Here is a 24560-nt window from a genome sequence, read left to right as displayed (position 1 = left end):
CTACATCAATTTGAAATAAGTTTACCCTTTCTTAAAAATACAAAAAAATGACTACTTATTTGCTCTATAATGAATCAAAGTCACCAAAATGTTTATCTACCACATTTCCTACTAGGATGAGTGTGCATTTGTCCATATTATTTTTTAGATTAAACCGCATTTTGATGAAGAAAAATCCACTTTGGTACAATAATTTTTTTTTCATTAGTAAGAAAAAAAAATCGATTGATAGTGTTACAAAAACCATACACCATGGTACATGTGCAATGGGTAATGAAAAGCATAACCTGAAAGAGAGAAAACACAAAAAAAACTACTTTTGCCCTTGGTTAGATCCCACCTAACCTACATAATCAATTAAAGGCATTGTCCCTTGTACTATGTACATCATAACCCATAATGTCGGACTTCTAAGGAAATAACAATCTAGTGATTAAACCGATTACTACTCATTTTCAAATGCTTTTTGATTCACTCTCTTTCAAATTATCCACAAAAGGGACAAAGGAGAGACTTTCCAAACCTTTGTGCATTCTTTTTTTACAAAAGAGTCGAGCTAACTTAAAAGAGTCTTCCTAACCGTAGAAAGAAGAACCTAAACTACATTAAACATAGAGAAGCAGGCTGTTATAACACTCTTGCTTTGGTACAATGGAGAAGAATGTGATCAATTGATTCCACTTTGCTTTTACAATGGTAATATTTGTTTGCTAATGACCACCCTCTCCTTTGAATCCGGTTTAAAGTCAACACCTTTGCTTAACTAGCTTTCCAAGCAAAAAAAAGTTACTTTAGATGGACCAAGAATTCCTAATGATGCACATTAGAAAAGGAATTTAGCACCCTGGTAAAAAAAAAAAAAATTGTTCCTTACGTCCATTCGCACCATCTTATCTTTCTCTTTCCTCTTCATGGATCTTCTTTGTAACCTTGAGAAAAAAGTCTCTACAATGTCCAACTCTCAATCATTTGAGTGTGCAAAGAAAAGGTGCTTCAAATTTGAGTAAGCCTTCCCCCTTTTGAAATATATCATCTTCACATCAATAACCTTTGGCAGGACTCCTCTTCTACGCTCTTTGAAGAGCATAGACCTAAATAAGTATATTGAAGGTCCCCACCATGCCCCAACTCCAAGGCTAGTTCCTCCCTATTAGCAAACCCCCCTATTGGGAATAATTCACTTTTCTTTAAATGGTTATACTATGTGTCATGGAACTATAAGGTATAACCAACAAATAACAAATGTGAAATCTTTACTCGTAATGATACTTGCCTCATCTTAAAAATCATGAGCAAATCCGCCATCTATTGTGATGTACACAACTTTAGGATGGTTGCCTACAATCAAATTGATGGACTTAGGATTTTTATCTTTTAGGGTTTAAGAAAAGGAACAAAGGATAAAGTTTATGGCAATGAAATGAAATAAAATAAAAATATAGAGAAAGAAGATAAGGATAAAAAGAGATAAGAGACCTTAGAGTTGCACTAAAACCCTTTAGGAGTCTCACCTAGTAGAAAATCAATGGTATCTCACTGTTGGGAATTGCAAGGTATGCAAGAAAACATTATATTCTTAATCATCAATATTTTGGTTTGCATCAATTAATCTTATTTATGGGCTTCTCTAATAAATCCAACTTCTACTAAAATTTTAATAACCTATTATAACTCTAATTATAATTTTCCTATAATAGCTACTACTAATTTGTCTCCAACAATATTAATCCTAATTTAACTCTCTAACTAATACTAATCCTACTTGAGTTTATTTATGCCTTTCCTTCATTTTCTTGAATATACTTTAGAAGGCTTTCTCCCATTAATTCCTCTTGGCTTGAAATAACTTGACTTCAGTGACTTACATGCTTGATACATATCATAGAGATCATGGTTAAACTCTTAAAAATCTGTTGTTGTAATCCATGTTTTTTCAGTGGTGGTTTGCATTGTCATTTCACCAAAAATTTTTGGTATCCGCCTTGTTGACTAGACACAAGTTGATCTTCAAGAACATACTTGATCTCAGAACATGAGCTAAGATTAGGTGGCAATTGAAGATCCAATTCTTGTCTTACCTCTCTTTGATGACCATGGTAGCCAAACGAATCTTCCACATTAAATCTTGGACTGAAATGTAATTATTTTTAGGGAAACTCTAGCAAATAAGCATTCTCATCCAATCACTTTAGCATCCGAAATGAACTCGCTTTCTTAGCTTAAAGTTTTTGATATGTGTTTTGGTTGAAATCTTTCTAGATGTAAATGAACCATTACTAGATTACCTTCTTGAAACAGAATGTATCATTGATGTGTATTTGATGCCTCTTTATAGTTCTTATTGCTGATTTTGATTTTTTCTCGTACCTTTCCACGTATATCTTGTACATGGCGCATAATGCGCACCTTTTTTGGTTGTGTCTCCTTCAACTTGTTAATTGGTGGAACTTCTTTCATAGATGAAGGATCTTCTCATGCCTATTGTGTATGGGGGTGTGTATTTTCATAGTCATCATGTTGAACCCTTCTATAAAAAAGCCAAGGTCTTCCAAACAAAATATGACTAGCTTTTATTGGTAAGACCTCACGCCATATAAACTATTTGAAGTCCTTACCAAAAAAGAATTTGATCTAGCATAAAAAACTTACTGGAATGGAGGTATCGTTAACCCATGCTACTTGAGATGGATTTAGATATTTCTTTGTTTGAAGGTTTAGTTTCTCAACAAAACTCTTGGGAAACTATTTTTAAGCTACTACCTCCATCAATGATCATGGTACATAACCTCCCTTTGCAAGGCATACCCTTTTTGTCACATTGTCATCTTGCTAAAAGATTTTGCCTTTTCTTTGATTTCTCATTATAAAATTGCTTTGTTCTTCATGTGGTCTATAGGGCGATTGTTTAAATTGATGGCTTGTAGTCTCATCTTCAATTGATTGTTTTTCTTGAATCTTTTTTAATAACTTTCGTGATTTCATCAAGGTTGCTATTTAGTTGCATTATAGCATCATGATGGAACTGTAGTGTAGCAAAAATTTCCTCTTGAATGTGTTGTAGCAACATCATGATTGTTAGAAGTTATTTTTGAACTCATGCTTGCATAAGTTGCTACACTTCTCAATTGCATACGCCTTCAAGCCAAGAACTTTTCGACTTTTATACCAAAAGTGTTGTAGGGTAACCCTATGGTTGCCTACAATCAAATAGGTGGGTTAGGGTTTTTATCTTTTAGGGTTTAAGGAGATGAACAAAGGATAAAGTTTATGATAGTGAAATAAAATAAAATAAAAATATAGAAAAAGAAGATAAAGAGAAGGGATAGAGAAGAAAATGGTGTCATTTGCAAATTGTAACAGAGATGCTCTAGTCCTATCCTTACCCACTATGAAGCCCTCAGTAAACTACTTTCCTTTGCTTTGATCATCATCCTAATTAGGACATCCACTACTATGGTAAAAAGGAAATGAGAAAGAGGGTCTCCTTGTCTTAACCCTTTAGTGCCCTTAACCCATCCTTTGGCATTTCCATTAACTAGGATTACAAAACTTGTTGAAGACTAGTAGCCCCTCATCTAGGATTTCCACTTTGACCTGAAACCTTTCCTTTCTAGCACATGGTCCAAGAAACCCGAATCCACATGGTTGTAGACCTTTTCGAAATTAATTTTGAAGGCTACCCCTTCCTCCTCCGACCTCCTTTTTTCATCCACCACTTCATTAGCTATCAAAACAGCATCCAGAATTTGTCACCTTTCAACAAAGGCTCCTTGGGAAATATCAATTGTTTCATGGAGAACTCTGTGTAAATGCCTTGATAAAACCTTTGCTATAATCTTATATAGCCTTGTAACCAAGCTAATAGGTTTGATTTAATTCACTGTATTTAATTCTTTGGTTTTCTTATACTTTACACTAGGGGCCTTTAGTTTAAGATTTACCCAGTTGGACTTTCTTTAAGTATTCCTAGATTCTTGTATGAAATGGTTTAATGAGGTCAACAAGTGGAGTTTTGGGACGGGGTGGAAAGGGAAAGGAGCTTGTCTGAAGGTGAAACTGAACTGAAAAAGGAAGCCAAGGAGTCCTTTAAAAAATGGGTTTTATTGGAGGAGACCCACTGGAGACAATTGTCCAAGGAATTGTGGCTTAAGGAGGGAGATAGAAACACTGGATTCTTCCATAGAATGGCTAATGCGCATAGAAGGAATAATTCTCTGGAGAGAATGAAAATTAATGGGGTTTGGTTGACTGAGGAGAAGGAGATGAGGGAAGGAATAGTGAGCGCCTTTCAGCAGGTGCTCTCTGAAGAGCCAGGCTGGAGGGCAGATGTGGAGGGACTGCACTTTAAATGTCTAAGTCCCAGTGAAGCTGAAACATTGGAGGTGCAATTTTCTGAAGAGGAAATCTACGCAGCCTTAATGGGTATGAATGGGGATAAAGCGCCGGGTCCGGATGGGTTCACAATTGCGTTTTGGCAATCAAGTTGGGGGTTAGTGAAGGAGGAGATTATGGATCTGTTTAGGGAATTCTATAACCAACGTTCGTTTGCTAACAGCCTTAACTCCACCTTTTTAGTCCTCATTCCTAAGAAAGGAGGGGCTGAAGACTTGGGTGATTTCCGGCCAATCAGCCTGTTAGGAAGTTTGTACAAGCTATTGGCTAAGGTGTTGGCGAATAGGCTAAAGAAAGTGCTTGATAAGGTGGTGTCAGGGGATCAAAACGCCTTTGTGAGAGGCAAACAGATCCTGGACGCGTCTCTTATTGCCAATGAGGTGATTGATTTCTGGAACAAGAGAAAAGAGAATGGGCTGATTTGTAAATTGGACATTGAGAAAGCCTATGACAGCATTAATTGGAGATTTCTCATGAAAGTGCTGGTCAAAATGGGTTTTGGGTCGCGGTGGTTGGAGTGGATGTGGTGGTGCATCTCTACCGCCAAATTTTCAGTCATGATCAATGGGGTACCAGCTGGTTTTTTCTCGAATTCTAAGGGGCTAAGACAAGGAGATCCCATCTCCCCGTATCTCTTTGTGTTGGGGATGGAAGTTCTTAGTATTCTAATTAGAAGAGCGGTTGATGGGGGCTTCTTATCAGGCTGCAACATTAAGGGGAGAGGGGAAGAGGAGATGATAGTGTCCCACCTACTCTTTGCGGATGACACAATCATCTTTTGTGAAGCTAATAATGAGCAAGTGTCCGCTCTAAGCTGGGTGTTGGCTTGGTTTGAGGCGGCTTCCGGCCTTAGAATCAATCTTGATAAAAGTGTCCTCATTCCGGTGGGTGAGGTGGAGAATATTGAGGAGCTGGCTGTGGAACTTGGCTGTAAAATAGGAATGCTGCCCACTGTGTACTTGGGGCTGCCCCTTGGTGCTCACCACAAAGCTGTTTCCATTTGGGATGGGGTGGAAGAGAGAATGAGGAAGAGATTAGCCCAATGGAAAAGACAGTATATTTCAAAGGGAGGGCGTCTCACCTTAATCAAGTGTACAATGGCCAGCCTTTCCATATACATTATGTCCCTCTTTCGAATGCCGAAGAGTGTTGTAAAAAGACTTGAAAAAATACAAAGAGACTTTCTTTGGGGAGGGGGCAGCTTGGAGAGGAAGGTGCACTTAATTAAGTGGGAGGTGGTGTGTACTAGCAAGGAAAAGGGTGGCCTTGGCATGAGGAGGATTGAATCCTTAAACAAAGCGCTGTTGGGTAAATGGGTTTGGAGATTTGCTGTGGAAAAAGATAATCTTTGGAGGGTAATGATTGGGGTGAAGTATGGTCAGGAAGAGTTTGGGTGGAAAACTAAAGAAGGCCGGGGAGCATACGGAGTAGGGGCATGGAAGGAAATCATGAAGGAAGCTAATTGGTGTTGGGAGAATATCAAGTTCAAGGTAGGGAAAGGGACTAGAATAAAATTCTGGTTGGATCAATGGTGTGGGGATGAGAGGCTGTCCCTTGCTTTTCCCTTGCTTTATGAGATGGCGGTCAACAAGAATGCAACGGTTAATGAGATGTGGGACCATAGAAGTGGTCCAAGTGGCTGGAATCTCAGATTTCATAGAGACTTCAATGATTGGGAGCTGGATTTGATTAGAGGATTGCTTATTAGGCTCAGGGACGTCAAGCTCTCTTTAGAGGAGGACGGGGTGCTTTGGAAAGGAGGGGGCCAGGGGAAGTATGGGGTGAAGCAGGCCTATAATGGGCTGGTTGTTATCAATGCTTGCGACTTTCCGCATAGAGGAGTTTGGGTGAACAAGGTCCCTACCAAAGTGGTTTTTTTTGCTTGGGAAGCTGCGTGGGGGAAAATTCTTACCTTGGATAAGCTTCAAAAACGGGGCTGGCAGTTCCCGAACCGTTGTTTTTTGTGTGTTTGTGAAGAGGAGAGTGTAAATCACATTCTTCTTCATTGTACGGTTGTAAGGGCCTTATGGGATATCGTTTTTGCCCTTGTGGGGGTTCATTGGGTGTTCCCAGAGCTGGTGAAGGAGGCTTTATTCAGTTGGAGGGGCCCCTTTGTGGGGAAAAAAAGGAAAAAAATTTGGAATTCTATCCCGTTGTGTATTTTTTGGACGGTATGGAAGGAAAGAAATAGGTTAGCGTTCAAGGGAGGGGTGTTAAATATACAGAAACTCAAAAATTCTTTTGTTTGTACCTTGTGGAGTTGGGCTAGGGTGTATATTGGAGAGGAGTCCTCTTCACTCTTAGGTTTTTTTGAGTGGCTAGCGACCACTTAAGGGAGGGTAAGGGTCTTTGTTTTTGTGCTCTCGTTTTGAGGCAGATTTGTATACGTCCTGTATGCTTGATGGCCTTTGCCCTTTAATATATTTGCGATATTTATCAAAAAAAATGGTTTAATGAGGTCCACCTCTGGAGTGTTTCATCTTCAATTTAACAGAAAAAAAAGAAAAATGAAAAAAGAAAAATATTGTGAGAAACTCTAGATTTTCAACAGAAAAAATTCCATATGATGCTTATATACAGTCATGGGTGATAGGAAAAGTGTTTCCTCAATATCGATATTCTGAAACATATTGAACCTTGGCAAAATGGTTTAACAGAATATGCTATTAAGCATCATCTAGGCATTATAATTCACCTACAAGTCTTTCTGGCCCCCAAAAGAGGTTGATTAATGTATAATTGTACTTCATCTGGGCAGGAATACAGGCGAGTTCATGATGTCAAGGTACAGAGAAGTTGCAGACATTGTTATCACGTACCTAGAGCACAAGGACCGACTTGTTCGCCTTAGTATTACCTCACTGTTACCTCGCATTGCTCATTTCCTGCGAGATCGGTTTGTTACTAACTATTTGAATGTATGTGAGCTTTGCTCCATTTTTCACCGTGCAATTTATATTTTTACAGTTCACTACTGCAATTTTGTCCTTACGGGAATTACTATTCTTCTACAGATATGCATGAATCATATTCTTGCAGTTTTAAGACAGCCAGCTGAACGTGATAGTGGGTTTATTGCTCTAGGGGAGATGGCTGGTGCTTTGGATGGGGAACTTGTTCACTATATGCCGACAATTATATCTCATTTACGTGATGCGGTATGTCAAATGGTGGTCGTCTTCGTCATTTCTGTTATCTTTCTGATGCATTTTCTATGTAGAATGGAGATCATTTTGGCTTCTGTTTATTTATTTACAAAACAAGATTTCTGAGAGTTATCAGTTCTTTGATTTGCAGATCGCTCCTCGAAGAGGCAGACCCTCTCTTGACGCTTTGACTTGTGTTGGGAGCATTGCAAAGGCTATGGGATCTGTTATGGAACCTTATGTTCGCAGCCTTTTAGATGTTATGTTCTTTCCTGGTCTTTCCCACGCACTTATAGAAGCCCTTGAACAAATAACTGCCAGGTACATTAGGACATTCCAAAAGACTTATTTCAGATAGTTTTTGGTGATTGGTTTTATTTAGGAAATAATGTTTGGTACTATTGGTGGTTGTTTCAGTATTCCATCTTTGCTACCTACTATTCAAGATCGCTTGCTTGACTGCATCTCAATAGCTCTTTCAAGATCTCATTATCCTTTAGCAAGGCCGGCGGTTGCCATGGCTCGAGGAAGCACTGTGAATACTGCTCAGCAAGTCTTAGACTTTAGCAGTCCTGCCCTAGTGCAACTTTCTTTGCAGACTCTTGCTCATTTTAATTTCAAGGTTTGTGTACTTACATTGTCTAATATGAAGCTCTGTTTTGCTTGTCATTTCACTGTGAAGCTATGGATGATTTAGGGCCATGAGCTTCTCGAGTTTGCAAGAGAGTCGGTTGTTGTATATTTGGATGATGAAGATGGAGCCACGCGAAAAGATGCTGCTCTATGTTGTTGTAGCTTAATAGCAAATTCCTTTTCTGGCACTACTTGTCCACAATTTAGTTCTAGTAGGTCCAATCGAACTGGAGGAAAACGCCGGCGTCTTGTTGAGGAGGTCAGTTTCAAACAAGCTTTCCCTTTTTTCCCCATTTTAAGACATAACTTATTCATCTCTTTTGTTCATGTTTGACATTTTATGCTTGTTACTTTTGAGAATTTGTCTTTAATTTGTTCATTGTTTTTTCCCACTTGACAAGCATCTACCAGTTTATTCTGTTCCAAATCTTCTAACAATCAGAACAGACTTCCCTCTTAAGTTTTCATTCTATATTTAAGTATATTATAAATAATGAAATTTTTATTTCTTTATCGTGATGAGCTAGTTAAACTACTTTTGCCCCTTCCAATTCTTCAGCATACTTAATGATATTTTATTGATTTAGAGAAGAGTTGTGTTTCCAAATTGCAATACAATCCTTAGTTGTTGTTCTGCCACTTTGAAATTCTAATTGAAGAGCTATGAACTCCAGTACCAAGAAATTTGAAATTCTCCTAAATGAAGCATAGAGGTGCATAGTTGAGGCCAAACTAACTGTTATGGACTTATGATGCTTTCTTCCTTCTCTCCAAGTCTCTCCTTTACTGTTTCATTTGTTATCAATACAATGTCAAGAATCTGTCTGCCTTGAAAAAAAGGCAGCTGAGTTACTAAGCTTATCTGTTTCCTTTACAGCCTTCCTCTCATGCATTGAGCTTGGAACCTTAGTTAAACCTCTGTTTCATTTATGGCCTCTCACATCAGCATATTGTTTGTGTTTCTTTCACACAGCTATCAAGTATATGTTTATTTTCATGCCAATTTTAATGAACTTAATAGTTTGCAAGGTTTACATTGATTTGTAGTTGAAATCCATGATGTAGCTTGATTTAACTGGTATTGCCATTTGTGCAGATTGTGGAAAAACTTCTTATTGCAGCTATTGCAGATGCTGATGTTACTGTTCGGCGTTCAATCTTTTTGTCTCTGCATGAAAATGGAGGTTTTGATGAATTTTTAGCACAAGCTGATAGCTTGAGTGCGGTCTTTGCTGCTTTAAATGATGAGGTATGATTTCATCCCTTGCTAGATCATAATCACAAAGAAAATTAAAGGACACATGATATGATTACCTTTCCAAACAACATGGTGGCGTGGATGGACTTGAGAAACAATAAGTTCTCAGTTATGTATTTATATCCTGCTTTGGAATCCCCTCTTGGGAAAGGTTTTGACAATAGATCAGCTTCAAAAAATAGGGTGGTCCTTGGTCAATAAATGTTTTCTTTGTAAAGAAGAGGAAAAATCCATAGATCACATCCTCCTTCACTGTGCCAAAGTTAGAGTCCTTTGGCAGTTGTTGTTTGCTCTTTTTGGTATATTTGATAATGGGTGCATTTAGATCAATATTGTTTTTTTATTTTATTTATTTTTTATTTTTTTATTTTTTATTTTTATAGGAAACAGCAAGTATATATATTGAATTAGAAAAAAGGAAAGACAAAAGAAGGATGAGGAATTCTCCCACAAATGAAAACTAAACAAATGAAAACCAAGAGCAAAAAGCTATGTAGTAATTACAAGAAGAAACCTCTCTTTAATAACCCACACCCTTAGAGCTACACACCGCTAACCAATCTAGTTGAACCCAAATAAGGGGAATGCCCTTGAAAGATGAGGTGCAAGAAGCCCAAAAAAAAGCAAGGAAGTAAATAGTGTCCCATAGAGCCTGAATTCCTTGCATTTAGATTAATATTTGAAGAACTGTTTTCTTAGAAATTTGTTTTCATGGGGGAAGATGTACATAGAGATAGGTTCTATGTCTTTATTCAATTTTGTAGAGTGATTGAATTCTTATTAAGAGAGGGTGTTGTTTTTTGTGCTCTCTCTTTCTCAATGTGATTTTAGGCATTATTTGTATACATGCTATCAAAAAAAAATAAAATTATTTGTATACATCCTGTGTATTTTGGTGTGTCATCTTTTAGCGCATCTTTATATATTTTCATTTTTTGCTTATAAAAAAATGCATAATATGATTACCCTAAAAAAACTTAGAAGACATGATATGATGCCATGAAATATACATTCTTATATAAAATGTTATTTTTCATTAGGATGGATCTCATCTAAAGCTTATCATGATAAATTGTATTTTACAAATTTTATTATAAAATGAGGCCTCTCTCTCTCTCTCTCTCTCTCTCTCTCCTTTTCTTAGATTGTAGATGGGGATCCATGTCCATGATAGGTTTTATGGTTAGGTTGGGGGGTAAAGAGGAGGAGGAAGGGGATTTTGGGGGGGGGGGGGGGGGAGGGGTGGGGTGGGGTGCTTTTGTTTTGTTTTTGGCATTTTTTTATTTTTTATTTTTTATTTTTTTGGCCCTTTCTTTTTTGCTTTTTATTTGGCTATCACTAAAACTAAAAAATTAATGGTCTATATCTCTTATTAAATGTGTTTATGCATGCATGCAAAATACAAATATGATACATGATAAAATAATAGAAGCATTTGTGGAAGGATGAAATTAGGACAGCCATAGTTGTATGTTTTTGCAGTTGAGGAGAGAATTAGGGCAATCCCTTAATCAAGGGGATATGATGTAATTAGGGTAGGAAGGTTCCTATTTTGGTTATAAGTATATTTGTATATATATGTGGGTCTCTGTACAAATTGAATATTAAAGAAGAACTTTATACCTTTTATTTCTTCCAATCCTTCATCTTCTACAACACCTTTGACTATTTTTAATAGTATCTAAGAAAAATTAAATTTGTTTTTTTTTTAAATATATAATATATTAATTATGAGATGTACTTTTAAGGTTAGAATTGTATGATAAACAAAAAAATTTAAAAATGGAAGGGGAAAAAAAAAAGAAAATGATAAAACGATCCTATGTGAAAGTGCTATACATATGTCACTAAAGACATGAAAGATTGGAATTTAGGTATATTTATTGTGATGATGAACGAATATTGATATTGAAGACGATGATAAGCAAGGAGTATTGCCTAGTATCTAGTTTTCCTTTTCTGTTTTTTCTTCTTCCTTGCTTTGTAGGGGGGAATGATGATGAGCTTAGGAGGTTAAGAACTTGAACTTGAACATGAACATGAACATGAACATAAAATGCATCAACATCAAAAAACTGTATAAGAATTCATGACTAGTTGGAATAAAAAATATGGCTAGAATTTCAAAAAGTTTAGCTTATAGATTTTATGATTAACTTATGCACTTAAGGTTATTTTGTCAAAACTTAAGTATTCAAATGTTTTTACATGTATGATATTGATGAATGGCTACGGTTTCTTCTGGTGTGTATGCATGTGTTGCATACTTAGTTGATTTGAATAAGAAGATATATATACACATGTTAATCAAAGAAAAGCTAGTTGTGTAAACAGAATACTAGATTCCTACATTTGAATATCTACATCAGTGCTAGTAAAAACATTTATCACACCTCCTTAATGCCTAGAGAAGATAAATAATATGTGTGTGTGTTCATGTGTACATATAGTGTTTTAAAAGTAGAAACATGCGACTCAATAAAAGAAAGACTTCTTTCTATTGTGGCTCACGCCCTAAAGCTCTCCTCAAGGTGAGATATTGCGGATTAGCCTTGAGGCTATAACCTTAGTACATGGTAATTGAGGCTTAAGCCACACCTTGTTGAGACTTTCAACCTTGAGGCTATAGCCTCAAATATTCAATGTTTTTTTTTTTTTTTTTTTGCTTTTGGTATATATTTTATAATTCTTGGGTTTTGGATCTAGAACTTGCGTTAAAACTTTTACAAAATAAAGGCTTAGGTGGCTTCAATCAACCCTTTAAAAGGAGGGGGAAAAAGGGAGATTGAGAAGAAATAGAGGAGTTGTTGGCTGATTTAATGGCTCGTCTCATATATAATTATTATCTTACTGTTTTTTGATAGGTAGAAATTCATTTTATCAAAAGAAAAGCTTACTACTGATGGATAAAGAAAAGAGATGATTTTTAGTGGATGAAGAAGGGTGAGTGGCCATTAACACTGATGAGGTGGATGATAGAGTAATTAGATATGATGACAAACAATTGGAGCTGGACTCTAGAAGATAGAGAAATTAAATTAGAAACTATTAAAAACAACAAACGATTATTATTTTTTAATTATGAAGTGATTTTATTAGTGTTTTTCTGATATTTTGAGGTTTTCTATTTATGTTTTAATTTTTTGAGGCTTATGCTTCATTCCTCCTCAAGACTTGCACCTGGCAGCCTTTGGCCTTTTTAAAATGCTATATATTCATTTTTTCCATTTGTGTGATAGTCTGATAGAATTTGGGATAAGATGAAACAATATGATATGGTATCTAATATGGAAAATTTGAAAAAAATACATGATATGATTTAGGAGTTGAAAACTAAATGCAAGATTTATCAGCTTCAATGGTTCAACCAGTGCAGTTGGCTTTGAGAAAGCCTGAAGCAAGGCTCCACTATGATTTGTGAAAGAGCCCCTGTAAAATTTAATGTTACGTACATGAGGTGACATCCTCATTTGTGTTGACTCCATATATACATTAGTGCATGATCTGTCCTAGGATTGCTTTATTTCCTGCTAGGTATATGTTTTAGTTGCTGAAGGATAATGTTCTAGAATGTTTGTTCTGGGATTTATTCTCTTGCTGCACATCTCACACTTCTTAAACATTAAGGTACTTTTGTTTGTGCTAGGATTTTGATGTTCGAGAATATGCAATCTCAGTTTCTGGGAGATTATCAGAAAAGAATCCTGCATATGTTCTTCCAGCACTTCGTCGCCATCTCATACAGTTGTTGACATATCTAGAGCAGAGGTGATATGAAAGGGTTTTACAATTATGATACATGTTATTAGTATTTATGGATATATTGGAAAACTTTTCCACTTTCTACAATTCTTTGTTAAGACTTCAGTTGCTGACTTGTCTTGTTCTGTCAGCAGTGCAGATAGCAAATGTAGAGAAGAAAGTGCAAAATTACTCGGTTGCTTAATTCGCAACTGTGAACGACTAATACTTCCATACATTGCTCCGATACACAAGGTTGAATATTTGTATAGTGTTTTAATTGTTTAAGATAATGACATGAGCGAGAGAGCGAGAGAGAGAGTTAGTGTGAGAGAGGGTGAGAGCGATGGAAGGGAGTGAGGTGAGCGGCGAGTTCCAGAAGGGCTAGAGGGCGAAACAAGGTTAGATGCAGAAGGCGATGGCTTCGTGGGGGTTACGAGCAGGGCCAAGAAGGGAAGTTTTGAAGTGGAGTCGAAATGGTTTGAGGTAGAGGTAAGGGAGCAGAAAGGCAAGGTACAAGCCTTGATTGTAGAAAGGAAAGGGGGAGTCTCCTCGTGGATCAGGTTGGGACCGAATAGCATTGGGTGCTTCATTGATGGTCTGGAGTCTTGTATTGAGAACGCAGGAACTGGAACCTGGGAAAGGAAGTGGAAGGACAGTGGGAGGTCCTATCTTATGGTGTGCGACCAAAATAAGGGGGGGCTATTCATTCGGTTAGGGGTTACAGATTTGGAAAATAAAAGGTTTAGCATTTATATCCCAAAGGGCAATGGAGACAAGAGTGGCTGGGTGTTAATGGCGGAGATGCTACGCTGTCTAGGGTGTTATGTTAGAGAAGAGAGCTTACAAAAAAAGGGCGCGACGTTACTGAGGTCATCAATGGGGAAAACCTATGCGGAAGCAGTGGTGCAGTCAAAGGAGAAAGAGATCGCAGTGGTGAGGATGGAGCTATGCAAGAGGGAGTTGAGCCGGAATATGGAGAAACTGGTTCACTGCTTGGTGGGGAGCTGAAACCCTAGCTCTGGGAAAGGGGACGACCTGAGAGGTTGGGGGACTAACTTGGCGAAATTTTGGAGTTTGAAGGGTAATTTAGGAATAGCGAAACTGGAAAGGGGCAAAACCCTTTTAGAATTTGAGGTTTTGGTTGAAGCAGAGAAAACCCTAAAAATTGGGGGTTTCTCGTGCGCGGGGTCTCCTCTCAGTTTGGAAAAATGGAGGCCTGAGAGGGGGTGTCTGCCGGAGGGGGAAAAGAGGAGCGAGGCTTGGGTGCGTATCGTGGGACTGCCAGTCTCGCTATGGGAGCGGGATATTTTGAGGAGAATAGGGGATGCCTGTGGGGGTTTCCTCGATATCGACTCTCAGACGGAGATGTTGGAAGACCTGCAGTGGGCAAGGATCTTGGTGAAGCTCAATAAGGAGAGGCCTCCCAACGTAGTGGAAGTTTGGACCGAAGAGTTTTGCTATGAGCTTACTCTTTGGTGGGAAATCAGAGCTGCTGTGATAGCTCTAAAAGGAAAGTGATCAAGGCCATGATCAGGAGTCAAAGGGCGGACTTAGTTTGCATTCAGGAGACGAAAATTCAGACTATGACAGAGGGGGTGGTGAGGAGTCTGGGCTTTGGGAGGTTTCTCGATTGGGGAGCTATGGGAGCCCAAGGCTCAGCGGGTGGTATTTTGGTTTGCTGGGATAAGAGATCTTTGGAGCTATTGGAGATGGAGGTGGGTAATTTCTCTATATCGTGTAGGCTGAAGAATGTTGAAGATGGAGTGGTTTGGATTTTTACTGGAGTTTATGAGCCGTGTAACAGGAAGGAGAGGGAGGAATTGTGGGAGGAGTTAGGAGTGATAAGGGGAATTTGGGAAGAGCCTTGGTGTTTAGGAGGGGACTTTAATGTTACTTTATCTCAAAGGGATAGGAGCAGGTAGGGTAGCCTTAATGGAGCAATGCGGAGGTTTGCTCAGGTGGTGGATGACCTTGCCCTCATTGATCTCCCTTTGCAGGGGGGTGTGCATTCTTGGAGTGGGGGCAGGAGCAACCGGACTTGGGCTAGATTAGATCGCTTCCTGGTATCCCAGGGTTGGTTAGATATTTTCAGGGGGGCTGTTCAGTGTAGGCTTCCTAGGCCTACCTCTAATCATTTCCCCATTTTGTTGAAGGGGGGGTGGGATGAGCCGGGTACCCTCTTCGTTCAGGTTTGAAAACATGTGGCTCAAGGTGGATGGGTTTAAGGAGCTTCTTCGGGAATGGTGGCAAGGAGGGGCAAGAGTAGGAAGGGCTAGTTTTAGAATGGCTGCTAAAATGAAGGAGATGAAGGAGAAAATTAAAGTGTGGAACAGGGATGTCTTTGGTAGAGTGGAAGTGAACAAAAGCTCAGCCCTCCGACAAATTGAGTTTTGGGACAGGGTGGAAAGTGGTAGGAACCTCTCAGAAAGAGAAACGGATCTGAAAAATGAAGCTAAGGAGAACTTCAAGAAGTGGTTTCTTTTGGAAGAAGCCCATTGGAGACAAGTGTCTAGGGAGTTGTGGCTTAGAGAAGGGGATAAGAATACAGGGTTCTTCCACAAGATGGCTAGTGCCCATTGGAGAAATAACTTTTTGGACAAAATTAAAATAAATGGGGTGGAATTGGTGGAGGAGCAGGAGGTGAGGGAGGGGATTGTCAAGGCCTTTCAGCACCAGCTAAGGGAAGAACCAGGGTGGAGAGCCGAATTAGAGGGGTTGCATCTTAAAAGTCTTGACCTTAGTGAAGCTGAAGCTTTGGAGGTCCCCTTTACTGAAGAAGAAATATTCTCTGCTCTGATGGATATGAACGGCGATAAGGCCCCAGGCCCGGATGGGTTTACCGTGGTCTTTTGGCAAGCTTGTTGGGACTTCGTTAAGGAGGAGATAGTAGAGTTGTTCAAGGAATTTTACGATCAGAAGTCATTTGCCAAAAGTCTGAATTCTACTTTCTTGGTCATCATTCCAAAAAAAGGTGGGGCTGAGAACCTAGGGGAGTTTCGGCCTATCAGTCTGCTAGGGGGGCTGTATAAGCTTATGGCCAAAGTGTTGGCCAATAGGCTGAAAATGGTGTTAGATAAGGTGGTTTCGGCTGATCAGAATGCGTTCGTGAGGGGGAGACAAATTCTAGACGCCTCTCTCATAGCTAATGAGGTGGTTGACTACTGGCAGAAGAGGAAAGGAAAGGGGCTGGTGTGCAAATTGGATATTGAGAAAGCCTACGACAGCATCAGCTGGAGCTTCCTTATGAAGGTCTTGAAAAAGATGGGCTTTGGGTTGCGCTGGATGGAATGGATGTGGTGGTGTTTTTCAACGGCAAAATTTTCTGTCCTTATTAACGGGGTCCCAGAAGGCTTCTTCTCCAGCTTTAAGGGCCTATGTCAAGGAGACTCAATTTCTCCTTATCTTTTTATCTTGGGCATGGAAGTGCTGAGTGCACTCATTAGGTGGGCAGTGCAGGGGAACTTCATTTCTGGTTGTAGGCTAAAAGGTAGAGGGGATGCGGAGATTATGGTGTCTCATCTGCTCTTTGCAGACGACACTATTCTCTTCTGCGAGGCCAACAAGGATCAATTAACTCATCTTGGATGGATTTTGGCGTGGTTTGAGGCGGCTTCTGGGCTTAGGATCAATCTGGCCAAGAGTGAGCTGATTCTAGTAGGGGAGATTGATAATATTGAGGAAATGGCGGTGGAATTAGTTTGCAGAATTGGAAGCTTTCCGGTTAAATACTTGGGGCTGCCCCTTGGGGCCCGACACAAGGCCGTGTCCACGTGGGACGGGGTGGATGAAAGAATGAGGAGAAGACTTGCCCGTTGGAAAAGACAATACTTGTCTAAGGGCGGGAGAATCACCCTTATTAAGAGTACCTTAGCTAGCATTCCCATTTATCAAATGTCCATCTTTAGAATGCCTAAGTCAGTGGCTAAAAGGCTTGAGAAATTACAAAGAGATTTTCTTTGGGGAGGGGGAAACACGGGTAGGAAAATCCATTTAATTAATTGGAAGGTGGTGTGTACTCAAAAGGAGAAGGGGGGTCTTGGTATTAGGAGGATGGGGTTACTGAACAAGGCCTTATTGGGCAAGTGGATTTGGAGATTTGCCGTCGAGAAGGATGTCTTGTGGAAGAAGGTGATCGGGGTGAAGCATGGGATGGAGGGCTGTGGTTGTAAATCTAAGGAAGCTTGGGGGCCCTTTGGAGTGGGAGTTTGGAAGGAGATTTTGAAGGAGATGAGCTGGTGCTGGAATAACATGAAGTTCAAGGTGGGGAGGGGGACTAAGATCATGTTCTGGACTGATCATTGGTGCGGCAACGAAGCGCTGTCCCAAGCGTTTCCCCAGATTTTTGCCTTGGCAGTGTGTAGTAATGATTTGGTGAATGATGTGTGGGACTCAAGGCTTGGCCAAGGAGGGTGGAATCTCAGATTGGCTAGAGATTCTAATGATTGGGAGCTGGTGTTAATAGAAGACTTGCTCTTTTTGCTAAGGGACATCAAGGTAACCCCAGAGGAGGACTCAGTGCTTTGGAAAGGAGGGGATTCTGCCAGGTTTCGGATTCGGGTGGCTTACAATCTGCTGGCAGCCCCTAATCCTCTTGTTTTTTCGGGAAAAAATATTTGGGTGGATAAGGTCCCAACCAAAGTGGCTTTTTTTGCGTGGGAGGCTACTTGGGAAAAAATCCTCACGTTGGATAGGCTGCAAATGCGTGGGTGGCAGCTTCCAAATTGTTGTTTTTTGTGTGGTTGTGAAGAGGAAAATGTAAATCACATTCTTTTACACTGTACAGTGGTTAGGACCCTTTGGGAAATCGCCTTTGCCTTATTTGGGATTCAGTGAGTGTTTCTAGAGAAGGTCAAAGAGACGTTGTTCTGTTGGCAGGGCCCTTTTGTGGGTAGAAAAAGGAAGAAGATATGGAAGACCATTCCGTTATGTATTTTTTGGACGGTGTGGAAGGAAAGAAATAGGTTAGCTTTTAGAGGGGGTCTTTTGGCTATTCAGACTCTTAAGAACTCTTTTGTTTGTAGTCTGTGGAGTTGGGCTAAGTTGTATAGGGGAGAGGAGTCCTCTTCTCTTCTAGGCTTCTTGGAGTGGGTAGCGGTCCCCTAAGGGCTGGTGAGGTGTTCCTGTTTCTATTTTTTTTGGCCTTGTGGCTGCTTTGTATACCTCTTGTATGCGGTGCGGCCTTTCGGCCTTCTTTAATATATTTTCTGCTCTCGCTTATCAAAAATAAAAAATAAAAAATATTTGTATAGTGTTTTGGTGTTGTTTATCCAGTTTAGTGAACTTTGCCCCCGCCCTAAGTTGAATTTCTTATATTTTAGGCTCTTGTTGCAAAACTTGCTGAGGGCTCTGGGGTCAATGCTAATAATGGCATCATCAGTGGAGTTCTTGTAACTGTTGGGGATCTTGCAAGAGTGGTTGGTGAACTTCCTTTTATTTTGACTCTTTCTATAAATGCTAGTGTGTTTAGTGCTTTCATGTACCTATATTTGAAGCATTGTTGTAAGAATATTCTTACATTGAATTCCAACATATATCATGAAATATATTGTTTTTTTGATACTTGTTCGTCAGATGTAGGATATATGCAGATTGCTAAATGATACTTACAGGTGGACCTAATTTGATTGAGAATTCATGTCAGACATCTAAAAGCCACCACAGTCTCTCTCTCTCTCTCACACACACACACTCACACATGCTTTCTTCTGGTTAAGTCATTTAATTATATTGGACTTTTAGTAGGAACTGAAACAGTGATCCAATCTCCTGTCATATGTAGATTGGATTTTATTATACTGTGAGGTGGGTCAATCTTCTTCAATCCAACCAACATCTGGCAGGAGTTTTAGAAGTATTTATCACAGTGATTCTCTGTCTAGTTTTAGAGTCAAATGGAGTGCTCCAGAGTAGTTACCCAATCAATACAGATGTCTATGGTGTCAATTTAGAAATTCTAGTTTGCCTTATAATAATAGTCACTAGCCTGGTTTCTTGCTCATTAGAAGGTGATGTGTTTTCTATGGGTGGGATTGGATTGGATCATCATTTTGGGATCTGAAAGGTTTTTTATATGGAACTTTGTTGTTTTTCCTGTAATTTTTTCATTTAATAGAAAGAAAAAGTAAGATTTTGAAGATGGATTTGACTCAACCAAAGGTAGACATTTGCTCAGCCTCTCCTACATTATTGGTTTCACCACCACCCCCAAACAACTAATCCTTGGTTCTTTTTTGTCTATTTTTGGTCTTTTTGCTTTGGAGAGTTTTGGTTCTTCTATTCTATTTAATTTTCTTTGTATTTTCTAATTAAAAAAAGAGTGTTAAATTGGTTTACAAGCTTTTAAGGATATACAGTTTTTGTTAGGACCTTGTGGTGGATCATGGTCCTTTATCATGCTTTTGAATATGTAACTTAACTTGTTTGCCTGCTATTGATTGTTCTATTTTGGTTGTCATTTTTGTTTAGGGTGGTTCTGCAATGAGAGATAATGTAACTGATCTTATGCCATTAATTGTTGAAGCTCTAATGGATGGAGCTGCTGTCACCAAACGTGAAGTGGCTGTTGCAACTCTTGGTCAAGTTGTGCAAAGCACTGGGTATGCAATGCTTTTATGTTGCTTTATAATCTGTAATTCTTTAGCCATTGTTTTGCACATTTGTGTGGAAAAAAGCAAGCATCCCTGCTCACCCTTCTTATATTGATATAAGGTTAGATTCCTCTAAATTCTCAATATTTGATGAAAAAGAATGTAACAAATTTTCTTTATAAGGCATGAGGATCCTCATGAAATTTGATGCTAGCTGTTGGTGAGGCTTTGTGGTGAGTTATTTACACATTTACCTCGAAGCAATTGATGGAAAATATACAACTGAAGCCAAAATTAATTAACTATTAGCAATTATTTTAGGAGCTCTTCTGCATTGAGATCCACTATTTCTGCATGGACATTATATCCAATTCAACTGTAGTACATTGATTAACTTGCAGAGTTGAGGAATCAAGAGAAATGCGATGATGGTTAGAGTATAAAATGAGGTCTATGGCAGGATTAAGTTTTTGGATTCACTTTGATGTCCCTTTGGGCATAAGTAACTAAAGACTTTGATTACATTGTCTCCAATGGAAAGATTCTAGAGAGGGGCTGAGGGTTTTCCACATGGATCAAATTTAGAGAGGGGTCTAGCACTGTTGTTGGAGGGGGTGGAGGTTTGCGGCAAAGGGAAGTCTGGAATGCTATTCAAGATGGTGTGGAATGAGGGAGGCAAGGGTTTTAAACTGGAGATTCGGAGAAACAACGCAGAGAGTTTTCTTCTTTATTCTGTGGTGTCAGCAAAGGAGAAAAGGTTCTAGGGGGATGGAAGACCCTTGCTTTCAATCTAAGGAGCATTGGTGTTAGCCTTGTGTCTAGGCCTTCAGAGGTCCCAAAGCCTGTTGTTCCCGCTTGGAGGATAGTGGAGGGGAGCCCCTCCAAAAGGAATGTCTTTTGCGGAAGTACTGAGTAGGGGCTTGAAGGAGGTGGATGAGGCAGTTTGGCTTCAGAGTGTGCTAGAGCAAGTTTTGAATAACTCATGAGTTTCTCAAAAAGTGCTTAGTGGGGAGATGGGGTGTCTCTACAAACCTGCTTCTGGTTTTAGGTGTTTTGAAATCTTGGGATAAGCTTTACTGGAGATTAAGTGGTAACCTAGGGTCCCTTATTTTATTTGAGTTTGAAAGTCCTTTTGAAGCAGAAAGGGTTTAGTGTTTGAGGGACAACATTTTTGAAGGAAAAAAATTGCTTTTGAAGTGGTGGAAGTCGGATGTGGGTTGTTTCAGGGATGGTGTCAGTGCCAATGAAGTCTGGGTGAGAATGTTAGGATTTTCGTTGCATTTGTGGGGAATAGAGTTCTTTAAGAGATTTGGGGATGCTTGTGTAGGTTTGATGGCCATGGATGAGGAGACAGAGGAGAGGCGTCATCTACAATAAGCCAAGATCCTTGTAAAATCCAATGGGAAGAAGGTGCTGGGAAAGCTACATGTAGTGGATGGGGCTAAGGTTTTTGCCATTCAACTTTGGTGGGAGATCCCGCCATGGATGACATTGGTGGTCTCTAAAGGGTGGCATAGAGATTCAAAGGTTAGGGAAGAAGGTGACGATTGTTCACGCACAATTGGGAGAGTGGGGAGGGATGAAGGGAAGAGTGTTGTAGATGTTTTACAGGTGTTAGATTTTGTGCCGAGTCACTCTATGCACACATCGACAGTGAAAGCACCCTCTAGAAACAGTGGCAGCAACCTTTTGTTGGAGTAGGTTGGGGAAGCGGGCTCTAAGCCCTCTATGAGTCCAGTTGAGGCTTTTGATGGGTTGATGGGCTTTTTGCTTCCTAAAGAAAAGGCAGAGGTGGGCCCTTGCTCTTCCAATGTGGGCTTAGGTGTGATAGATAAGAGCTGTCTTTTTGGCCTTCCCAGGGTATTCTTATTGAGATGACCAATTCTAAGAGATTGCCCACTTTAGAAGGAATCGTTGGAGGGCATGCCTTGGTTGGGCCAAGGCCAAGCGTTGGTGGGCTTACCAAGGTTGGGTCAAGGTCTTTTTCAAGTGCCTTTGAGGGGTTTCTGTACCCTCTGACCAACGAAGAGAAACGATGACAGAGGAGGGCTTTTTGACGACCTCATTCTCCAGGCAAGGTCTTAAGGATCAGAAGGGAGGGATTCGGGTGTTGGTGAGGTTCTTTTGGGTGAAGCAGCAACCTTTGAAGGTAGCCAAACTCTTTATTTTGGGGAGGGACTCCCTCTTTCTCTTCTCCTATTGCTTTTGTGACTGGGTTGTTTGGTGGTAGTAGGCCTTTGTTTCAATCCTTATGAGAAAATCGTGATGGGGAAAAATTTCTCAAACGAAAGTGGGGTTTTGTGAAGGTCCTGTGGGAGTGGGATGTTGTCCTCTCAAGACAATGCTTCAAGATGGATCTCTTTTGGAGTGTCTGAAGAATGTTGTGGAAGACCCTTTAGGCAAAGATTTGGTGGCCAGACTTGAGAAACGGGTGTCTTTAGAGGTGAAGTTATTCGATTGGCCGATGGGAGAGGAGGTTCTTTTTGATGATTTTTTTTCTAAGTTGACTACTTTTAGTAGCCTTGTGGGGATGCCCATCTATGGTTTTGAAAAGGAAAGTTTCTCCCTTTTGAGGAAGATAGAGAAAAGGAGGGGGTGTGGTGCTTGTGTCTCAGGAGGGACAAGGAAGCTAAACTTGACTTCCTATTTTGAGAGGGAGATCTTAAAATTGGAGTGTTTGGTTAATTACAAAAGTTCCCCTCTGTTAATTAGGGGTAGGGAGAGGAGGAATGGGGCCACTAATCTTGTTGTGTGAGGTTTTTGTTGACTTTAAATTGTTGGCCTTGTTGGCTTCTATTATCTAGAAATGGGTTATTTTGGGTGTTGAAAATAGTGGGGGTCGGCGAGGCGGCTAGGCATAGTTCTCGTTTTCTGGGTTGCTAGGGTGGGTTTGTTCTTTTTACCTTTAGGCCCTTCTTGTATACTTCATGAGTACTCTGATGTGCCCTTTGCGTTTTTAATATATTCTCTTATTTACCTATAAAAAAACACCTTTATGTTATGATGGAGTAAGCCAATGTAGTGAAGCTACTTTTTGGTACCCTATATGCTCTCTAGTAACTCTCTTGGAATTTTGTTTTACCATGCAATTTGAATTGATGGGAAATTATGATTGCCCTTTTCCATTTCTTTCTTTTACAATTTGTTTATTATTTGATTATATTCCACATTGGAGTTGGTCTTTAGATGGAAGTGATGCTTGAAAAGACGATTAGTGGCTCGCCTCAAGACGAGGCTAACAAATTTTCCTCGAGGATATAGCTTCAGTATAGGGTAATTGAGGCTTAAGCCTCTCCCTGTTGAGGCGTATAACCTTAAGGCTATTAAGATTTAAGCCTCAAATATTTAAAAGGTTTTAATGGGTTTAAGACTTTTATCTCTTCATTATGGCAATGGAGCTTGTATTTTAAAGAGGGCTTTATAGAGCTCTAAAGAAGGCCTCATCTAGTGAACTAGTCTCGACAATTTGCTTGGAAAAAAATAGGGTGGGGCTTGGGTATAAAAAATTTGTCTACGCTAAACAATGCCCTTGTGAGAATGAGTCCCTTTGAAAACAAGTGATTTGAGGAAAGTATGGGGAGGGAGAGGGGGGTTGGTGTTCTTAAGCATTGGGAGAAGGATATGAGTGGGGTTGTGGAAGGCTATTAGGACCGGATGGAGGAGTTTAATAAGAGGGTTGAGTTTTGGGTGGGAAATTGTAAGTGGGTGAGATTTTGGAAGGACATGTGGTGTGTTGATGATTCCTTGGAAGAGGCTTTTCTTGAGTTGTTTTTATAGTCTTTGCTAAAGATGCTTGGTAGACCAACCGTGGGAGCTATTTGGAGAAGGTGGTTGTTGGAATTTTGAGTTCACAAGATAAAATAATGATTGAGAGTTGGGAGAGGTGGAAGCTTTTTTCAAAATGTTGCAAGGGTGAACAATTAAAATGGATGTTGAGGACATTAGGGTTTAGCGGGTATAAAAGAGTCACAAATTTACAGTTAAATCCTTTTACTCCTTAACAAATGTAGATTGAAGGTGTTTCCATTAGGTATAGTGTGGAACCCTTGGATCCCAATGAAAATATCCTTAGCTTGGCCATAAATCCTTTTTCTCCTTTACCCTTAACGTTGAACCCACTGCAAAGAAAAGGATGATCTTTGGCGAACTGATGTTTTCTATTTATGGAAGAGGAAGAGTCAATTGACCATGTGTAAGGCTTACGGGATTTGGTTTTCTTCTTGTTTAGGGTTATGTGGGTGACACAATGTTCAATAAAAAGACTACTAGGGTAGCATGGTTCGTTTGTGGGTAAAAGTTGGAAGAAGGTTTAAAAGGTTATCCTATCATCATGTATTTTGGACAATTTAGCAAGAAGGGAATCGAATATCTTTTGAAAGCAAAGAAATGTCTCATCATTCATAAAAATTCTCATTTCTTTGTAATTTTTTGTTATAGCTGACCATGCACATAAATGAGGATTCCCTAATCATGTTAGATTTTATACACTAGTTAAGATCGTCTTGAAGGGGTGATTATTTTTTGTTGCCCTTTATTTTTTTTCCTTTTGTTATGCTTTCCTAGCTTCCTGTATATACGACATGTGTAGTGCCTTCAATTAGCACTTTTAATATGTTTATTTTGTTTAACTATTTAAAAAAAAAAAAAGATTTTTTCTCCTTTGTTTCTCGATAATAAGATAATGATTATACATAAGCTCAATTACTATAGAGACTAATAATTCCTTTATTTCTTTTTCTCAATTTCACATTTTCCTTTCCATTTAAAGGGTTAATTGGTAGTCAATTAACCCTTATTTTT

The 24560-nt window shown here is 39.4% G+C and overlaps 1 protein-coding gene across 1 annotated transcript in view; it reads left to right on the top strand.

The window, feature by feature from the left end:
• The window catches only part of LOC100249713 (serine/threonine-protein kinase TOR), a 129935-nt gene that overhangs the window by 44089 nt on the left and 61286 nt on the right, over positions 1 to 24560 (top strand). Inside the window, exons 6-15 of the mRNA XM_002275555.5 lie at positions 7151 to 7310; positions 7407 to 7550; positions 7690 to 7859; positions 7956 to 8160; positions 8236 to 8430; positions 9268 to 9420; positions 13076 to 13197; positions 13326 to 13425; positions 18492 to 18587; positions 19639 to 19769. Of these exons, the coding sequence (XP_002275591.2) occupies positions 7151 to 7310; positions 7407 to 7550; positions 7690 to 7859; positions 7956 to 8160; positions 8236 to 8430; positions 9268 to 9420; positions 13076 to 13197; positions 13326 to 13425; positions 18492 to 18587; positions 19639 to 19769 (1476 nt within the window). The remainder of the gene's footprint in view (positions 1 to 7150; positions 7311 to 7406; positions 7551 to 7689; positions 7860 to 7955; positions 8161 to 8235; positions 8431 to 9267; positions 9421 to 13075; positions 13198 to 13325; positions 13426 to 18491; positions 18588 to 19638; positions 19770 to 24560) is intronic.

This window comes from Vitis vinifera, chromosome 3 (genome assembly GCF_030704535.1).
Source record: "Vitis vinifera cultivar Pinot Noir 40024 chromosome 3, ASM3070453v1".
In the NCBI taxonomy this organism is placed as follows: domain Eukaryota; kingdom Viridiplantae; phylum Streptophyta; class Magnoliopsida; order Vitales; family Vitaceae; genus Vitis; species Vitis vinifera.
The sequence above is the reverse complement of the archived record's forward strand: the minus strand, read 5'-3'. Positions and strand labels throughout refer to the sequence as shown.